Source organism: Castor canadensis, chromosome 7, assembly GCF_047511655.1.
Source record: "Castor canadensis chromosome 7, mCasCan1.hap1v2, whole genome shotgun sequence".
Classification (NCBI taxonomy): domain Eukaryota; kingdom Metazoa; phylum Chordata; class Mammalia; order Rodentia; family Castoridae; genus Castor; species Castor canadensis.
In genome coordinates this window covers 148,368,815-148,384,189 of record NC_133392.1, presented here as the reverse complement: position 1 = coordinate 148,384,189, position 15,375 = coordinate 148,368,815, and the positions used below count along the sequence as shown (strand labels likewise).

General features: G+C 49.8%; 1 protein-coding gene across 4 annotated transcripts in view; it reads right to left on the bottom strand.

Annotated features, from left to right (window-relative positions):
- Positions 1-15,375, bottom strand: part of Pla2g2c (phospholipase A2 group IIC) — a 34,094-nt gene that overhangs the window by 12,136 nt on the left and 6,583 nt on the right. For 2 of the 4 annotated variants that reach the window (XM_074081147.1, XM_074081146.1), the window contains 3 exons: positions 13,967-14,064; positions 12,013-12,157; positions 9,001-9,104 (listed from right to left, as the gene is read on the bottom strand). In XM_074081147.1, the coding sequence (XP_073937248.1) occupies positions 9,001-9,104; positions 12,013-12,157; positions 13,967-14,003 (286 nt within the window). In that variant the 5' untranslated portion in view covers positions 14,004-14,064. Of the gene's footprint in view, positions 1-1,499; positions 2,414-9,000; positions 9,105-12,012; positions 12,158-13,966; positions 14,065-15,375 lie in introns of those variants that run through there. The other 2 variants (XM_020183306.2, XM_074081148.1) reach the window with 2 other exon arrangements.

The following is a 15,375-nucleotide window of genomic DNA, read 5'->3' as shown; positions in this document are numbered from 1 at the left end:
TTCAGCACTTTCCAGTTGGTTTCACAATCACACATTTCTTGTGTTCCCTGTGGTCTGGCAGCCCCTTGGAGTGGAGCGCGTGTTTATTTCTCTCCCCTCACACAGGGCCTGAGTTGGAATGACTGCCTTTTCAAGGACAGAGAGGTTTCCCTGTGAATGTCAACAACATCCCTCTACAGCCCCACCTCACTCCTCTCAGCTTCAGGAACAACGCTGTATGGGCTCGCATGCCATCTGTGGTCCATCCTTCCTACCAGACTAGTAGTTGGCATCCCAGAAGTGGAAGACAGGCCCAGATCTCTGGCCTCCACACTGAGCCTTGTCCTGTTCGCTTTTTCTCCACATGGCTGTTGGACTGACCCCTTCCCATCCAGAGCTGGTCTTTGCTATGGTCAGAAACCTCCAGGCAGGGAGGTGCCATGGCTTGACCCAGCCACCCCAAGACCCTCCCCAATGCTCAAAGGCCTGGGCTCCTCTTCTGCAGGTGCATTTTCTGTGCACATGCAGGTTGGGGAGGGGAAACGGCAGATAAGTTTGTCACACGAGTGTGTGAGTTAAGTCAGGCAGAGCCCAGGGGCCCCGGTTCCTAAACTCTCTTGTGACAGTTCACCTCTGGCATCCCTTTCTGTCTTCACATCACTTCCTTTCTCAACCCAGACTGTAGGTGTTAGGACCCCTAAAAGCCGCTATGGCTCTCACCATTCTCCCAGGATTTTCAGACCTGGTTTTGATTATGTGTGTGTTTTCTTCAAAATTCTGCTGCCCAGCACTGCCCCGGCATATAGCAGGTGGCCACAAAATGCATATTTGATGACCTAAACAATTACAGCAATCTGTGTGCTTGCCATCGTTACATGAGTTTGACCCTCTCCCCCTCTACCTACCAAGGAAGGGCCAAGGACCATGTCACAATGTTCTAAGTCTGACACAGTTCTGAGAACCCAGGAACCTCAGTGAATAAAGATCAATAACATCCATTAGTTAAAGCCAAATAACAAGCCATGCCAGAACATCTGACTAAGACAGCAGCTTTTGTGTAGTTCATGGTTCTGCAAGATGCAGTTCAGCCTGGGGTCAATTGGGCTCTCACATGTGCATGTGACCAGCCATGTGGCAGCGCCAGCTTTGCTGATTGCATCTGAGCTCTCACATGTCTGAAGTCTCAGCTGAGACAACTGAGCTGCTGACATGGACCCAAGTGACTCTCACCCACCACCTGAGCCCAGGCTTCCTCCCAATGGAGGTAGGTACCCCCCAGAGTAGACATGCTCGGGACCTAAGAGGACAAGGCCTGGGGTCAGTAAACCATCACTTCAGCTGCATTCTACAGCACAGAATGAGTCACAAGGCCAGTCCAGGTTCAAGGAGTAGGAAAGAGACTCTGCCCCTGGACAGACAAGCTGAGTGTTACAGTGTAGAAGGCAAGCACACAAGGAAGCCAGAGCAATCATGGTCACGCTGGCAAGCTACTATTCCATAGACACCAGAATCCACCCAGATTACACCACTTTCATATTTATTAGAATTTAAGTCTGATGGAACCAGAGGCTTCTAAATTTGGGTGAAAGTTTGGGATCCCTCTGATTTGCTCTCCCACACCTTCTCCATCTCTTGACGTCTTCCTGGCCATGACATCCACATGGCAGTGATGGGTGCCAATGTTCTCATGGTGCCTTGTCTCCTGGGACATGAACATGTCATCAATTTTTCCTGCCTGAGATTTTCAGAAGGCAGACCTCAAGCAAATGAGAGTCTAACTCCAGGTGTAGCTCTCGACACCTTATATTCCGTGATCTCTAGTACAGCTAGATCTGTACTGTGGACCTGAATCCCCAGTCTGCCCTGCATCTTGACAGGGAGGTGGAAATGGGGGTGGAGGAGAGTTTGGGGTAGATCCTGGAGCCTGTCGCCTCCCAGAACCTTCCTGGGAGGGGGCTGGCAGCATTTCTGTTCTCTTCCCCTTGTTCTCTGCCTTTGCAGCAATTTGCGACTGTGTGACTAAGTAGACTGTGTCTACTTAGTAGACAAGTGTGGTCTGTCTCCATCAGAATAAGCGCCGAACTTCAGGGTAGGGATTTTGCTTCATTTGTCACCTCCTCATCTCTTGGGTTCAGAGAGAGAAGACACATCAAGGCAGCAGTACTGAAGGGTAAGATGCAGGTAATGGGGCCTGTCAGAGATGGTGGGAGGTGGCTTCCCAAAGAATGACATTAGCCCAGATGCTAAGTGACAAGGGGACCGTGGCCTCCTTAGCACCGGAGTTTCCGCCTGCCACACTGGGGCCGGCTGGAGAAGAACTGCTTGAAGTTTTTCTCATAGGTGGGCAGGCTCTGTTTGAAGCAGTACACAGATTGCTTGTCACACTCACAGGCCTTCAGCCCACAGAGGCAGTTGCCACCCAGGGCACATCCACCTGCAGAGACACACAGGGTCACTGGGGCTCTCCACCCACCCCGTGGCTTGGGATTCTAAGGGAACTACAGTGGCCCAGGGTCAAAGACAGAAAGGGAAGAAGCAGGGTCTTTTATTTTTTTCATCTGCAAGCCCTTCGCCATCACATTCTGGCAGCCCACAGTACTGCAGTGAGGAGCCTAGAAGGAAGCAAAGGGGAGGGGGCAGCCTGCATGGAGGGAGCCCTGAATTTCTGCACTTTACCCACAGAGTGGCCGAGGGAATGGGTGGACCTCACTTCCTCAGAGCTCATCAACTATTTCCAAATGCCAGCTTGACATCCCACAAGGATGTCTCAGGCTTCTCCAACTGGAAATGACAGTCAGAAGGGCACCCTGGAAATACCAGTGCCCCCGTTCTCCCTTCACACTCAGGAAATGGCACCAACTGGCTCCCTGTCCTCCTTCACGCTCCACATCCGACCTATGGCAAGTCCCATGAATTTCCCCATGTTTAAACCACTTCCAGCTGCGCCTTCATCTCTCTATCATCCTGGCCACTCCCCAAATCTCTTCACTGCCAGATCATCCTTCTTAACGGGAGTCAGGGAGTCAGGGTCAGTCTTAAATGTCACCTGAATTTAGTTCATTCTCCTGCTTAATGCCCCACCATGGTTTCCTGTTATTTAGAAGAGACGCGTCCAACTCTGATGGTGACACAGAGCACACTTGCCACGACAGGACCCTCCCCTTCCTCATTGAACCACCACTCTCCCACCCTTAGTCTGCTCCAGGCATACCTCTTTCAGGTCAAGTGTCTTGCTCTGCCTTGTCCCCAGGCCTTTGCATGTGCTAGTCTCTTGGCTTAAAAGTCTTCTCCCCAAGGACCTCCAGTAGTGGGGTCCATTCTACACTTTGGGTCTTGATCTAATTCCAGGTCTTCAGAGAAGCTGTCCCCAGCCACCTGGTCTAAGGCTCTCCCCCAGCCACTCTTTCCTCATCCCCTCCCACCCCATAATTTTCACTATCCAACCTGCACTCACTTCTCTTATTTGCTGACTTGCTATGCCTATCTCTCCTCTACAGACTGCAAGCTCCGCGAGGCTGGGGCTCTGTCTGGTTCATCACAGTATCTCCAACATCCAGAACAGATGCCAGTGCATCGGAGCTGCTTGGAAAGAGCTGCTGAGTATATGATGAAGCTCTGGCACCTTTAGATCAGTGTCTTTTCTTTGTCTGAGCAGCCAAGAGATGGGGGCCTTGTATTGAGTAGTTAAACCCCAGTGCTTCATGTGCACATATGCAAGTGTGTGAGCGCACAGGACACAGGCCATAGGCCACAGGGACTGCCTAATGCACGGCTTCCTCTTTCTACAAAATTCACCCCAGCTCCATTCTCTTCGTGGTGTTGAGAATGTGAAGGAGGTCCCCAGACTCCCCGGCTGGGGACCTGGGGTTAGTTTTTGGTGTCTGCATGGATGAGGTGGTACAGGAAGCTGCAAAGATGAACAGCAGCGGCTCCCTCCTAGGACGGTGGAGAGGATGGCTGTGGCTGCTGCTCACCGATGGAGCACATTCCACAGACACCTGTGCTATGATGGCAACACACCGTGTGTGGGAAGAAGCAGCATCTGTCTTCTGGACAAGTGCTGGCTGGAGGCTCTCTGCTGTCCTCCCACTCCTGTCTCAGGGCACATGTCACTACCCCACGCCGTTCACCCTTGGGAATGTGCCCAGAACGTCCACACTGCTCCCACTCTTCCTGATGCCTGGTCGCCCTTGGCTGTCCCACTCCCCCTTCTCCATCTGTGAAAGTCCATCCAGACCCATCAAGCCCCAGCTCCCCAGGGACTCTTCTCAGAGACCCACCCTACACATATCTCTCTTCTCCATGGTCCCCAGCACACCCCTTGCATGCCTCCCAGAGCAGCAGCTACAGCCAGAGGCCCCATCTTCTCAGTGGGTGTGGGCTGCTTGAGCACAAACCTCACCCTGGTCGACCTGCTCTCTTCCCAGTGGCCTGCTGCTACCATACTGGAGACCTGAATCAAGACGCTGTTCTCATTGTCCTGGGTACCTTCTCTCCCCTCCTTCTATTGTCTTTCTCTATATCTCTGTCTTCTGCCCCTCTCTTCTTTTCCTTCACTTCTTTCTTGCACTTCAATTCTCTATAAACCTCCTCCTTCCTTTCTTTCACTTCCCTCTCCCTTCTTGCTTTGTCTTCCTTCTTCCCTCTTCCTCCCTCCCTCCCATCTTTCCTTCCTTCCCTCCTTCCTTCCTCCATTCTTCCCTTCTTCCTTTTCTCTCTCCCTTCCTTTCTTTCTTGTTTTTGAGACAGCCTGTAACCCAGGCTGGCCTTGAATTTCAGATCCTCCTGCCTCAGCCTTTCCAATGCTCAGATTACAATCATGAACCACCATGCCTGGCTCTTCCAATCCTTTCTAATGTGTGGAATCGTCATTTGGGCAGTGGTCTTTTGCCAGGGGTTATCATTTTGGCAGCATCCTCCAGTCTTGACCTGGAAGAAATGGCAGCCCTAAGCCAAAAAAATGCCATCTTTGGAAATCACCTTTAAAAAAAAAGTCTAAATCCAAATCCTGCATCTTCTAATATGCCAAAGGAGAAACTGCGGCATGAAGAAAGGAACTGATGACTTTAGAAAGTCCTTTCTCACTCCACGAACTTTATTGCCATAATGAGACAAGGCAGCATCCCACCTTCCTGCCATGGCTCACTAGGCCTCTGTCTGCGCCCCTACCCCTGGCCTGGGCCTGGTTTTCTTCAAATTCCCTTCATGGTGTTCTTGTTCAGTCTCAGGACCTTACATCCTCTTGAGTTCCCAGTTTCAGCCCATGCCTCTCCCTTAGCCTCCAGACTTTCATGCAGGTGTTCACTTGCCACCCGCCTTGGTTGCCTGACAGGTATCTTCTGTGAAAATGAGAGCCCCCAGACAAGACAGGCTTGCCCCTTGTCCTCATGGAACTCAATTCCAGTGTGGGGGTGGAGGGGTCAATGGGTAAGTAAGGAAAGAAGAACACAAGACAATTTCAGGGAGAGACATGCTAGAAGAGGAAAAGGGTGATGAGCCAGCAAGTGGAGGCAGCAAGTGGAGGCGGCAAGAGGTGAGGACTGCACCCACAGTAAAGGGGAGAGGTCTTTGTAGATGGGCTCCCAGAGGTTTCCACCTCCACCTCCCTGCTTTGGCAGAGGGAGAAGTCAGAGGCCTGCAGATGGAGGTGACAGTGGTACCGGGGATTAGAACTAGTCTCTGCCTCCCACAGCCAAGCTCCACACTTGTATGCATGCGAGGGTGGACAGCGGTGTCACTGCAGGTGATCAAAGTCCCTTGCAAATGTCAAGTGCTTATATAAAACCACTCAAATGAGGACTAGTCCCCTCTCAGGACACTGGAAGGCAAATGTCCCCTCCAATCAAATTGGCCTTTGGGCTTTCTTTGCCCTGATCTCCCAGTGGCATTTGGAGCAGTGGACAGATGTTTGTTTTCCTCCTTTCCCCCTCTCCCCACCCAGACTGTTCCTCCAGGAGCAGTCACTGGTTGCTAGGCAACCTGGGGCCAGGCTAGGGTGGGGCCAGGCTTGGGTGCAGGATTTCAGAGCTGGGGCCGCCAGAGAGTGTTAGCCCTTGAGTTGAGGTGTAACTGGGGCTAGGGGAAGAGGTTTCATTCTATAAGGGTGATGTTAATGACCTTCATCCAAGGGGAAGCAGACTCTCCAAAGAGACCTCTGAGCAGTCATCCAGACAAACCCAGTGCTTTCCCACAGTACAGTAAAAGGAAAAAGGAAATCTGGAAAACCCCAGAAATCTCCACCTCTAAACAGAAGGCCACTAAGAACCTGGTGTGGGTCAGCCCTCCGGCAGGTCACTTGTCACCCGACAACCTCAGAGGTTCAGGCGATTAACTCCACTTTACAGATGGGAAGAGTAAGGCCCAGCTGGGAGGGGTGGAGCTTGGTTAGGCCCAGCTCTGCTGGACTCTGAGACTTCTTAGCAGAAATAGAAAAATCTGGGGCATTAGTGAGGACCAAACTCCATCTGCCTCTCCTGTATGCTCCCAGGCCAGGGCAGAGCATGGACCAGTTTTCTGCAGACCATGAGACTATGTCTGGGTGAAAGCCTTCCACTCAAGCCATGCTCATCACCTCTACAGCATGCGGTGGTAGGAGGCGGTACCATCTGGGTCTGAATCTCCACTCTTCTTTCACTGGTGGTGTGGCTCAGCCATCTCACTTAACCTCTCTGAGCCTCAGCATCCTTCTTAAGAATGGGGAGAATAGCACCTGGGGAGGGGCAAGGTGCTGTGTGTGAAGCATGTACTCGGGATGCACAGAAACTGTAGCTACTGTGATTGTACTCACTCCATGGGTGAGGAAACTGAGGCCCAGATAACTCAGGCCATGCAGAAAGTTCCAGAGCACTGGAAAGGTTCAAGACACAAGAATCTTAACCTTGGCTATTACTTGGAGAAAACCCTTCCCCTCTGGGGTCCTCAGTTTCTCCAAGACTACAAAGAGAGGTTGGTCAGGATGGTCCCCAAGGGCACTTTCTGCTCTGGGGTTTCCATAGTACTGTGAACACCAGGAGAACAGGGGCTAGGCCTGCTTTACTCTGTGCCTGGCCCTGGCACTACTCTGGCACTGGACAGGCACCCATGGGTGTTCATTCAACATTGGTGGTGCACAGGGCAGCAGCAGACCCTACATCAGAACCCAGAGTGCTGGGCTCTTGGCTCACCACAGGGTGAGGCTGATGCCCCAGTGCTGAGGCAGAAGCCTTCTCCCACACTGGAGCAGGACTCCGGACAGTAGGAGACCAGGCCAAGGCTCAGGGAAGCATGTGAGGCAAACCCAGCTCAGGTGACTGGCAGCCCCTGCCTGCACTTCCTGCTACTACCCAGCATGTGACAATTAGGGACCTGTGCCTTCTATGGGGGCTCCAGCTTCTGCCCCAGATCTCCTTCTGGCACTCTACCCGCTCCTCATCTCCTGGGGTGCAGAGTGCCCAGGCCAACACATAGCCCCTGTGAGCAGCCAGCCTGCAGGAGCAGGGTACAAGACCCTTGGCCTGGGCCTTGAATTTCAGTGGGGGAAGGTTCTCTTTATCTATTCAGATTCCACTTTGTTCAGTTCCCTCCTAGTCACCTTCCCTGTCTTCTCTGACTCCTGCACTTCCTAGGAGAATTCCTCACCTAAAGTGACACCTTTTCAACCACTGTAAGTTCACACTTGATGCAACAGATATTAGAATGAAGAAAGGTGAGAGGAAGTCACATTAAAGCAAGACATGAGCCAGGTTGGGAAAGGGTCAGGGGTATCTTTGTTGTGTTACTCCTTCCCCCGCCCCCAGTAACCCACAGTCAGGCACCCCACCACCATCACTCCCGATGTGGGACAGAGATTTGGTTCCCGGCCTTAGGAAGCATCATAGATATGTTGAAACAAACAATGCTCTGGGGGAACTTCTCTGCTCCCTCCAGACCCTGGTGCCTTTTCCTGCCCTGGATGTAGCCCTGGGGGTGGCACAGAAGAAGAGATGCGTTATGTTAGGCCTGAGAATGGCCATGGGCAGAGAGCTCCACTCAGGATGTCCCCTTGAACTGCCATGGGAAAGGGGGCACATTCCCAGTTGTCAGAGTGCTCAGGTCTCATGGCTGGTGCCAGGAGAACTGGGTACTCCTCCCAGTCTAACTATGGTACTCCTCTGTGCTGAGCTGGACTCCTGGACACTGTGGAGCCCTGGGTCTGAGTAGCCCATTTGGCAGGGGGTTACAATCTGCCCTGAGAGAAGAGTGGAGTGCAGGTGGTGGTGGTTCCTTGACCTTGGAGGAGGAAGGTGAACACCGAGAGACACTCACAGCTGGGAAAGATATACCTGGGAGGAAAGAGACTCCTGCAACTCCACAAGGCCAGGCAGGAGCCAAGCTGCACAGTGTAAGGGGCATCTAAACCACCTGGCTGAACTGAACAGATGGCAGTCACAGAGGCTGCTGCTCAGAGCCTCCAAGTGCACTGGCTCATTAGACCTGATTTTCTCTACACAAACCCACACCCCCAGGCTCACATGCACTCCAGATTCCAGGTCCTATCCTGTGGGTGGAGACTGTGCTACTGCTTGCCCTGGCTCTTTCCCTTCCCTTCCTATGCCCCTCCTACTTACTTTTGTGTCCCCCACCAAACCGATCACAGTGTGTGGCATGCAGTTGCCCTTAACAAATATTTGTACAACTGAAAGACAGCTGAACCTCTTTGTTAGCACATGACAGAAATAAGGAACAATGTTCTCAACAGAAACAGCTGTCAAGGGAAGCTGCAAAGAGGGTGTGATCACTAGTCAACAACTCTTTATTGATCACTTACTCTATGCCAGGCTCTGGGTTCTTAGAGGGTGCCGGAGATTCAGTTGTGGGCAGAAGAGACTGGGGCAAGATCAAGCAAAGACTCTCCAGGAAGCTCTACTTCTCAGAATCACCCAGTTCCATCTCAAAGCACTTAGGAAAATCCCATTGCCCAAAAGATCACTAGGTCCACCAGGAGGTGGCCGTTAAGGAAAGGCCCAGGTTCAAAGACATCTCCCTGCAGGAAAGGCTACTCACAGACCACCGTGCTGTTGACAATGTGGAATGGGTAGCTATTCAACACGGGCTGGCAGCCGATCTCCTTCAGCTTTTTGTAGCAACAGTCGTGTGCCCGGCAGCACCTGGAGGCCCAACAAGAAGGAGATGAGGGGCTGCACCTGCACAGGGATCCCTGGGGAGTTAGTGGGAGGACCTTGGGTGGGACCTAGAAAGGACTCGCTGGCCTCGTCTCCTGAGGGAGAAGGCACTGGAGGTGGGGAGGTTTATCTGTTGCTCTGTCTCTAAGGGGGATGGGTTCCAGAACCCCTGAGTGTACCAAGGTGCTGGGATGCTCAGGTCTCTTAAATAAACTGGCATAATATTTGCATAGCACTAATACTTCCTCCCATGTGTGTTAAATCTCTAGATTTATAATACCTAATGAAATGTAAATGCTATATAAATGTTAGACTGTATTGTTTAGGGAATGACAAGAAAAAAGTCTGTATGTGTTCTGTACAGATGTAATTTTTTTTGGGGGGGGGAGATGTAATTTTTTTTGGGGGGGGGAGATGTAATTTTTTTTTAAAATGTTTTCTAATCTAGTTTGGTGGAATCAATAGTACAGAAGCTGTGGATCCAAAGGGCTGACTATAATGTTAAACATAATAAACTGAGTATGGTATTGCATGCCTGTAATTCCAGCACTTGGGAGGCTGAGACAGGAGTATTGTGAGTTCCAGAACAGCCTGTGCTATATCGGTGAGATCCTATCTCATAAACCAAACAAAGAAACAAAAAGGAAAATAATACAAATAGCCAGTAACATCGAGCCCTCTTTAGTGCCAGCTGCTGTCACACTGGCCACTCACAATCATCGTATAAAGTACTGTTCCCTTCTTGTAAGGGAGTAAAGGAGATTCAGAGAGGTGGACTTTCCAAAATGATACAGCTGGCAGATGACAGGCCCAGGACTCAAACGTCAGTTCTCCGTGTCTCATTCACTTAGTTGACCATTTTTCCCAAGCACCTAACATGTGCACACTGTGTTGCTCTCTGGGGAGACACTTGTCAGCAGAAGCCAGTGCGGTCCTAGCTGTCACTGTGCTCAGAGCAGCTGGGAGCTGTGGAGGGACATCTGGAGTGAGAACAGCTGGGATGGACCTCAGCCCACCACCGTGCCAGGGGCAGGAACGCAGAAAGCTGGCACTGGATTCTAAGACCCAAAGTGCCAAGCAAAATGCTTCTGACTCCCTCTCTCATCATTCCCACCTGCAAGCAGGCTCCTGGCCCTTTGTCATCCTGGGCTAGTAGTGTTAGGCTTCAGATCCACTTTGAACTTGGGCAGGCAAGGTACAGACTGTTAAGGAAAGGGAAGTTCTTGCTCTGATCCAGGCTTTGCCACTTAGTAGCTGCACACCTGTGGGGCAGGTGGCTACATGACTCTTGGTCTGGGATCCTCACTGTCCTCACCTATAAAATGGGAGCAGTGACACTGCCTCCCTCAGTCTCTGTAAGGATCAGGTTAGGTCTGTGTGGATATCACCTGCCCCAGCACTGGGCACATAACAGGCATTTCACAAGTGTCAGTGCCCTTCCATAGTTGCACAGCCTGGCTCAGCAGTGGCAATTCAGGCCCTGCTGTGGGGCCATTTATCCATGCTAGGCACATGTGGCAAGGAGAATTTTGCCTTATTTCTTCAAGTGAAATGACACACAAACTGTCCTGTATCCTCCCCATGCCTTCACCAAATCACAGCAGCCCCCACTTTTTCTAGAGCTATCCCATCTTAGGAGTAGGTCTGGAAGCCAGATTTGTTCCATGTGACCATAACCAGATGGACACATTTTCTAAACTGGGCCACATGGACTCTCTCTCCTAGAACATGGACTCAGGGCTAGGAGCCAGCAGGGCAGCCTTGCTGTGCTGATCAACCTAAGAACTTGGGAGCAGTGGGTAGAACACATTTGCTGGGTAAACATAAAAGGCTCTTAGAGCTCTGGGTAGGAGTGACTGACTACATAAAGTGCAGTCACCCTTCCCCCCTTTATTTGCAGTACTGGGGTTGGGACTCAGGGCTTTGTGCTTGCCAGGCAGATGCTCTGCTACTTGAGGGCCCCTTATTAAGAATTTCAAGGCCAAGTGCTGGTGGGTTGCTTACACCTGTAATCCTAGCTATGCAGGAGGCAGAGATCATGAGGACCCTGGTTCAAAGCCAGCCCAGGCAAACTGTTCATAAGAATCTATCTCGAAAATATCCAACATAAAAAAACAGGGCTGGCAGAGTGGCTCAAGTGGTAGAGTAACTGCCTAGCAAGCATGAAGTCCTAAGTTCAAACCCTAGCACTGCCAAAAAAAAAAAAAAAATTTCAAGATGGGGTGACCAGGTGCAGTGGCCCATGCCAGCAATACTAGGTATTCAGGAGGCAGAGAGCCGGTGCATGGGTGGTTCAGTGGTAGAATTCTCGCTTGCCACGCAGGAGGCAGAGATCAGGAGGATCAATATTTGAGGCAAGCTGGGCCAAAATTGTTAGTGATACCTCATCTCAACAAATAAGCCAGGCATGGTGGTGTGTGCCTGTGATCCCAGCTCCATGGGAGTTGTAGGTAGGAGAATCTTGGCCTGAGGCCAATGCTAGGCAAAATTGAGACACTATCTGAAAAATAACTAAAACAAAAAGGGCTGGGGGCATGGTTCAAGTGATAGAGCACCTGCATAGAAAGCAAAAGGCCTTGAGTTCAAACCCCCAGAAAGGGGAGGGGGGGAAGAGGAGAAGAAAGAAAAGGAGGAAGAGGAGGAGGAGGAGGAGAGGAAGGAGAATTTCAAGATGGGAACTCTTAGCTGTACAGGGTCCGCTCACATGTTCAGGAAGCTGGCTGGGCCCAGGCTCCTCAAGCCCCAGCCTGCAACTCGAATTCAGTCCTTTCTTATGCTGACTAGAACTGGTTTCTGCTGTTTGACCTTCAAGAATCCTAACAAGTCCCCTCTGGCCCAAGCCTGGAGTTCAATGCAAATCAAATGGTAGATGGCCAGGAGCCTCTGTACCCACCGATCAGTATCATCCACAGGAATCCCTTTGCCCCCAAGCCCACAGTAGCATCCATATCCGTAATAGGAGAAGAAGGCACTCCTCCCTGTGATGTGTTTGACCATCCTCTGGAACTGCCAGAAGCTGCTGAAGGTGGGGATTGTCACTGCCAAGGAGAAAACAGGGACAAGGAAGTGGTCACAAACAGATACTGCCTTCACAAGCTTCAGTAGCACTCTTTCCCAAGTAACACAAAGCACAAAGCATGTGACATGGCTGGTCCTCAGTCTCTTACATGGGAAAGAAACTAGGACCAGATTCTCCTCCATAATCCAGTGACTCTCTTGCTAACCTAGGATGGGCACCTTGTTTGCCTGTTTAGGACAATGCTCTACTGACAACCAGAGTCTTCCTGTTAAAAACAGAAAGCCACCATCCCAGGCAGAAACACCCCTCAGGTCTAACACAATGTTAACTAGAATAGTTTGAAGCCAGAGACGACACCAATACCTACAGATATCACCAGACATTTATAATCTCACAAGAGAAATCAAATATGTAAGAGGTAGGAAAGAAAGACACCTTCAAATCCATTTCTTTAAATGCAAATACATATGGACCTAGCACTTTTTACTTCTACAAAATGCTTACAAAAGGGGCACAGATGCGTGAACAAGGATGTTTGCTGCATTATTTGCATTATCAGAACATTGCAAACCATCCATCCACCTGTGCCTACCAAAAGAAAGATAATAATAAAAGTGCCTATCTTAAAATACCCCACCCCTAATAGAAGTGTTAATAAGAGTATTGCCAGACAATGGGCTCCAGGAGGCAGATAGAGTAAGAAACAGGTTTCTCTTGGGTAGCTCTATGCAGTTTGTGTATTTTCCCCCCTTACAATAAGCTTGTGTTACTTTTTTATTACAATGTTTCATTATGTCTGTACAGGCCTAGAAGAGTGTATACCAAACTCTTAAGTGGTTACATCTGAGTATACACAAGGATTAGGTTCTAAAAGATAGGAGGAGGGGCTATACCTTGTTACTATATAGTCATTTATTTGATTGTTTAATTACAAGCATGTATTAGCTTTGCAATAAAAATCCAGTAAAAACATGAGTTTGAAGAGAAAAACAGTTTGGGGAATTTTCTCAGGCACCTTCCAGTCCCATTGCGGACTGGAAGTCCCACTACCCTGAAGCACTGGCGGGATGGGGGCAGGGTGATCTGCTGCTCTAGGGGATCCTGGGGAGAGGCCACGCTCAGGTGCAGAACTGGTCACACCACAGGCCTAGAGAGGCACTTCTTGCACAAAGGTACCCCCTACACCATGACCTTGAAAAATATAAATCCCACCAGTAAGGTAAAGGCGAAAACCTGGTTTCAACATTTTTGACTTAAGGAGCCAAAAGTCACTACTACACAGATGAACAGACAGCTAAATAGATTTGGACAAATAGCTAATCAACTAAGCCAGCAGAAGTCTAAGTTTCCATCAGACCCCAAGGGGTTTCCCAGGAAGCCCTGGTTCGCTGTGAGGAGGTATGAAATCCCATCTCCTGGCAGCAATGATTCAGAATGACCAATTATCCTATAAATATTCCTGATTAATTCCTGGTAAGAATTAATCAAAATAGTTAGAAATATGTCTGTAGTTTTGTGCTGGAATCCACACGATTTTACCAAAAGGCAATCAGCATCCAAAGGAAAAGCGTCTCCTGGAGCCGGACTGGGAAAACCAGAACCAAACACCCTCTCCTGTACATGGTAGTGACCTTGGATTTCCTACAAGTTCTAAGAGGTCCAAGCACTGGGACCAGCCCATTTGGTAGCAGAAACAAGCAGAACCTCAGCACCAGCCTGGTTCTCTTCTGAGAGACTCGTGCCCTTCCCTCACTGGATGCCACCCCAGAAGGGCCACCCCAATGAGGTAAACAGGACAGCATCCTGTCCCAGATGGCTTAGTACTTACAGCAGATGAAGACAATGAGGATGGAAATGACCTTCATTCCTGAGGAGACCAAGGGGTCCAGGGTGCCAGGGTCCTGTCTTTGTTTGCCAGCTGAATTCCTATTAAGGGAGGAAGTGACTGAAATGGGACAAGGCCATTTGGGCATAAAACCCAGCTGCAGCACAGGCCTTTGAAAGCCTCAGTAGAGGGCTCAGAGAGATCTTTCCCAGACCTAATTATCTCTGAATATGATACCCTTCCCGGTATTTAGACCTGAATATAAAAAATAAGAAGGGCTCAATTGTTTGAAAAGTGCAAATGTTGTGGGTTTTTTCTTTCTTTGGCAACACTATCCTGATGGCATTGGAGGAGTCTATAGACTCTCTGTCTCCAAGTTTAAGAGGCACATATATGGCTTGTAATGGAAACTCCGACCACCCAGGAGAACCCAGCTCCATTTCACCGTCATTCCAGGTGGTTCCCTTCTTTAACCTAGAATCTGAGTCATAAGGTCACCTCCTCCGAAGCCTGGTTTCTTCTATCTGTAATATCAAAACTGTGCTAAGAAACTTTACAGGCTTGGCATGAATTACATTATGCAATCCTCACAACTTAAGAGTGTCTATTATCACTTTAGAGACAGATAACAGAGGTCCAGAGAGGTGGCACAAATTCCTCACTATCATAGAACTGTCGACTCCCACAGCCTTCTGATGGGGACCAGTTGGAATGATACAAAGAAGTGTTTTGTACCATAAGCACAGTCTCAGTAACACAGCATTCGCATGACAATTAGCAGTAGGAAGTGGTGCCTGTATTAGGTACACATCCCATGGGACCATGGAGGCTCGGGCCTCATCATGGAGTTGCCACATGGTCTGTCCACAGCTTTCTTTCAATCCAAGTGGTCTACATGGGCCCCATCAGAAATCAGGCTGAATCTGATAACATCAGGGCTTGGAGCATGAACAATGGCTCAGCTGAGCCTAGAGATCTTGGCAGATGCAGAGCTTCAGCTAGATTTTCAGCTGGTGGCAAAGTTTCCCAGGAAAACTTCAAAATGCCATCCTGTGGCAGAGGCCCAGGAGAATTCACCAGGTGCCCTGGCTATTTTGTGCTCTTTGGCAAAATTCTGGTGAATGTTGCCAGGCTGGGCCCTAACCAGGCTAGTCCCAGCTACCCTTCACTTCAACTTCTATGCAGGTGGTTTTAAAATTGGGTTTTGCACAAGAACCCTAAATACACAGGTTTGGTCCACAAAGAAAGGACTCACTTCTTTCAAACAAGGAGGTGATGACAGTGTAAAGAGGCAAAGGAAAGGGACTGGGCACATTGCTAGTAATTTAATCCAATAGATTCTTATTAAGCACCAACTGAGAGCTCTGCTAATTTGAACATTCTGGCCCAAGGAAGGCTGCTGAGCTGAATGC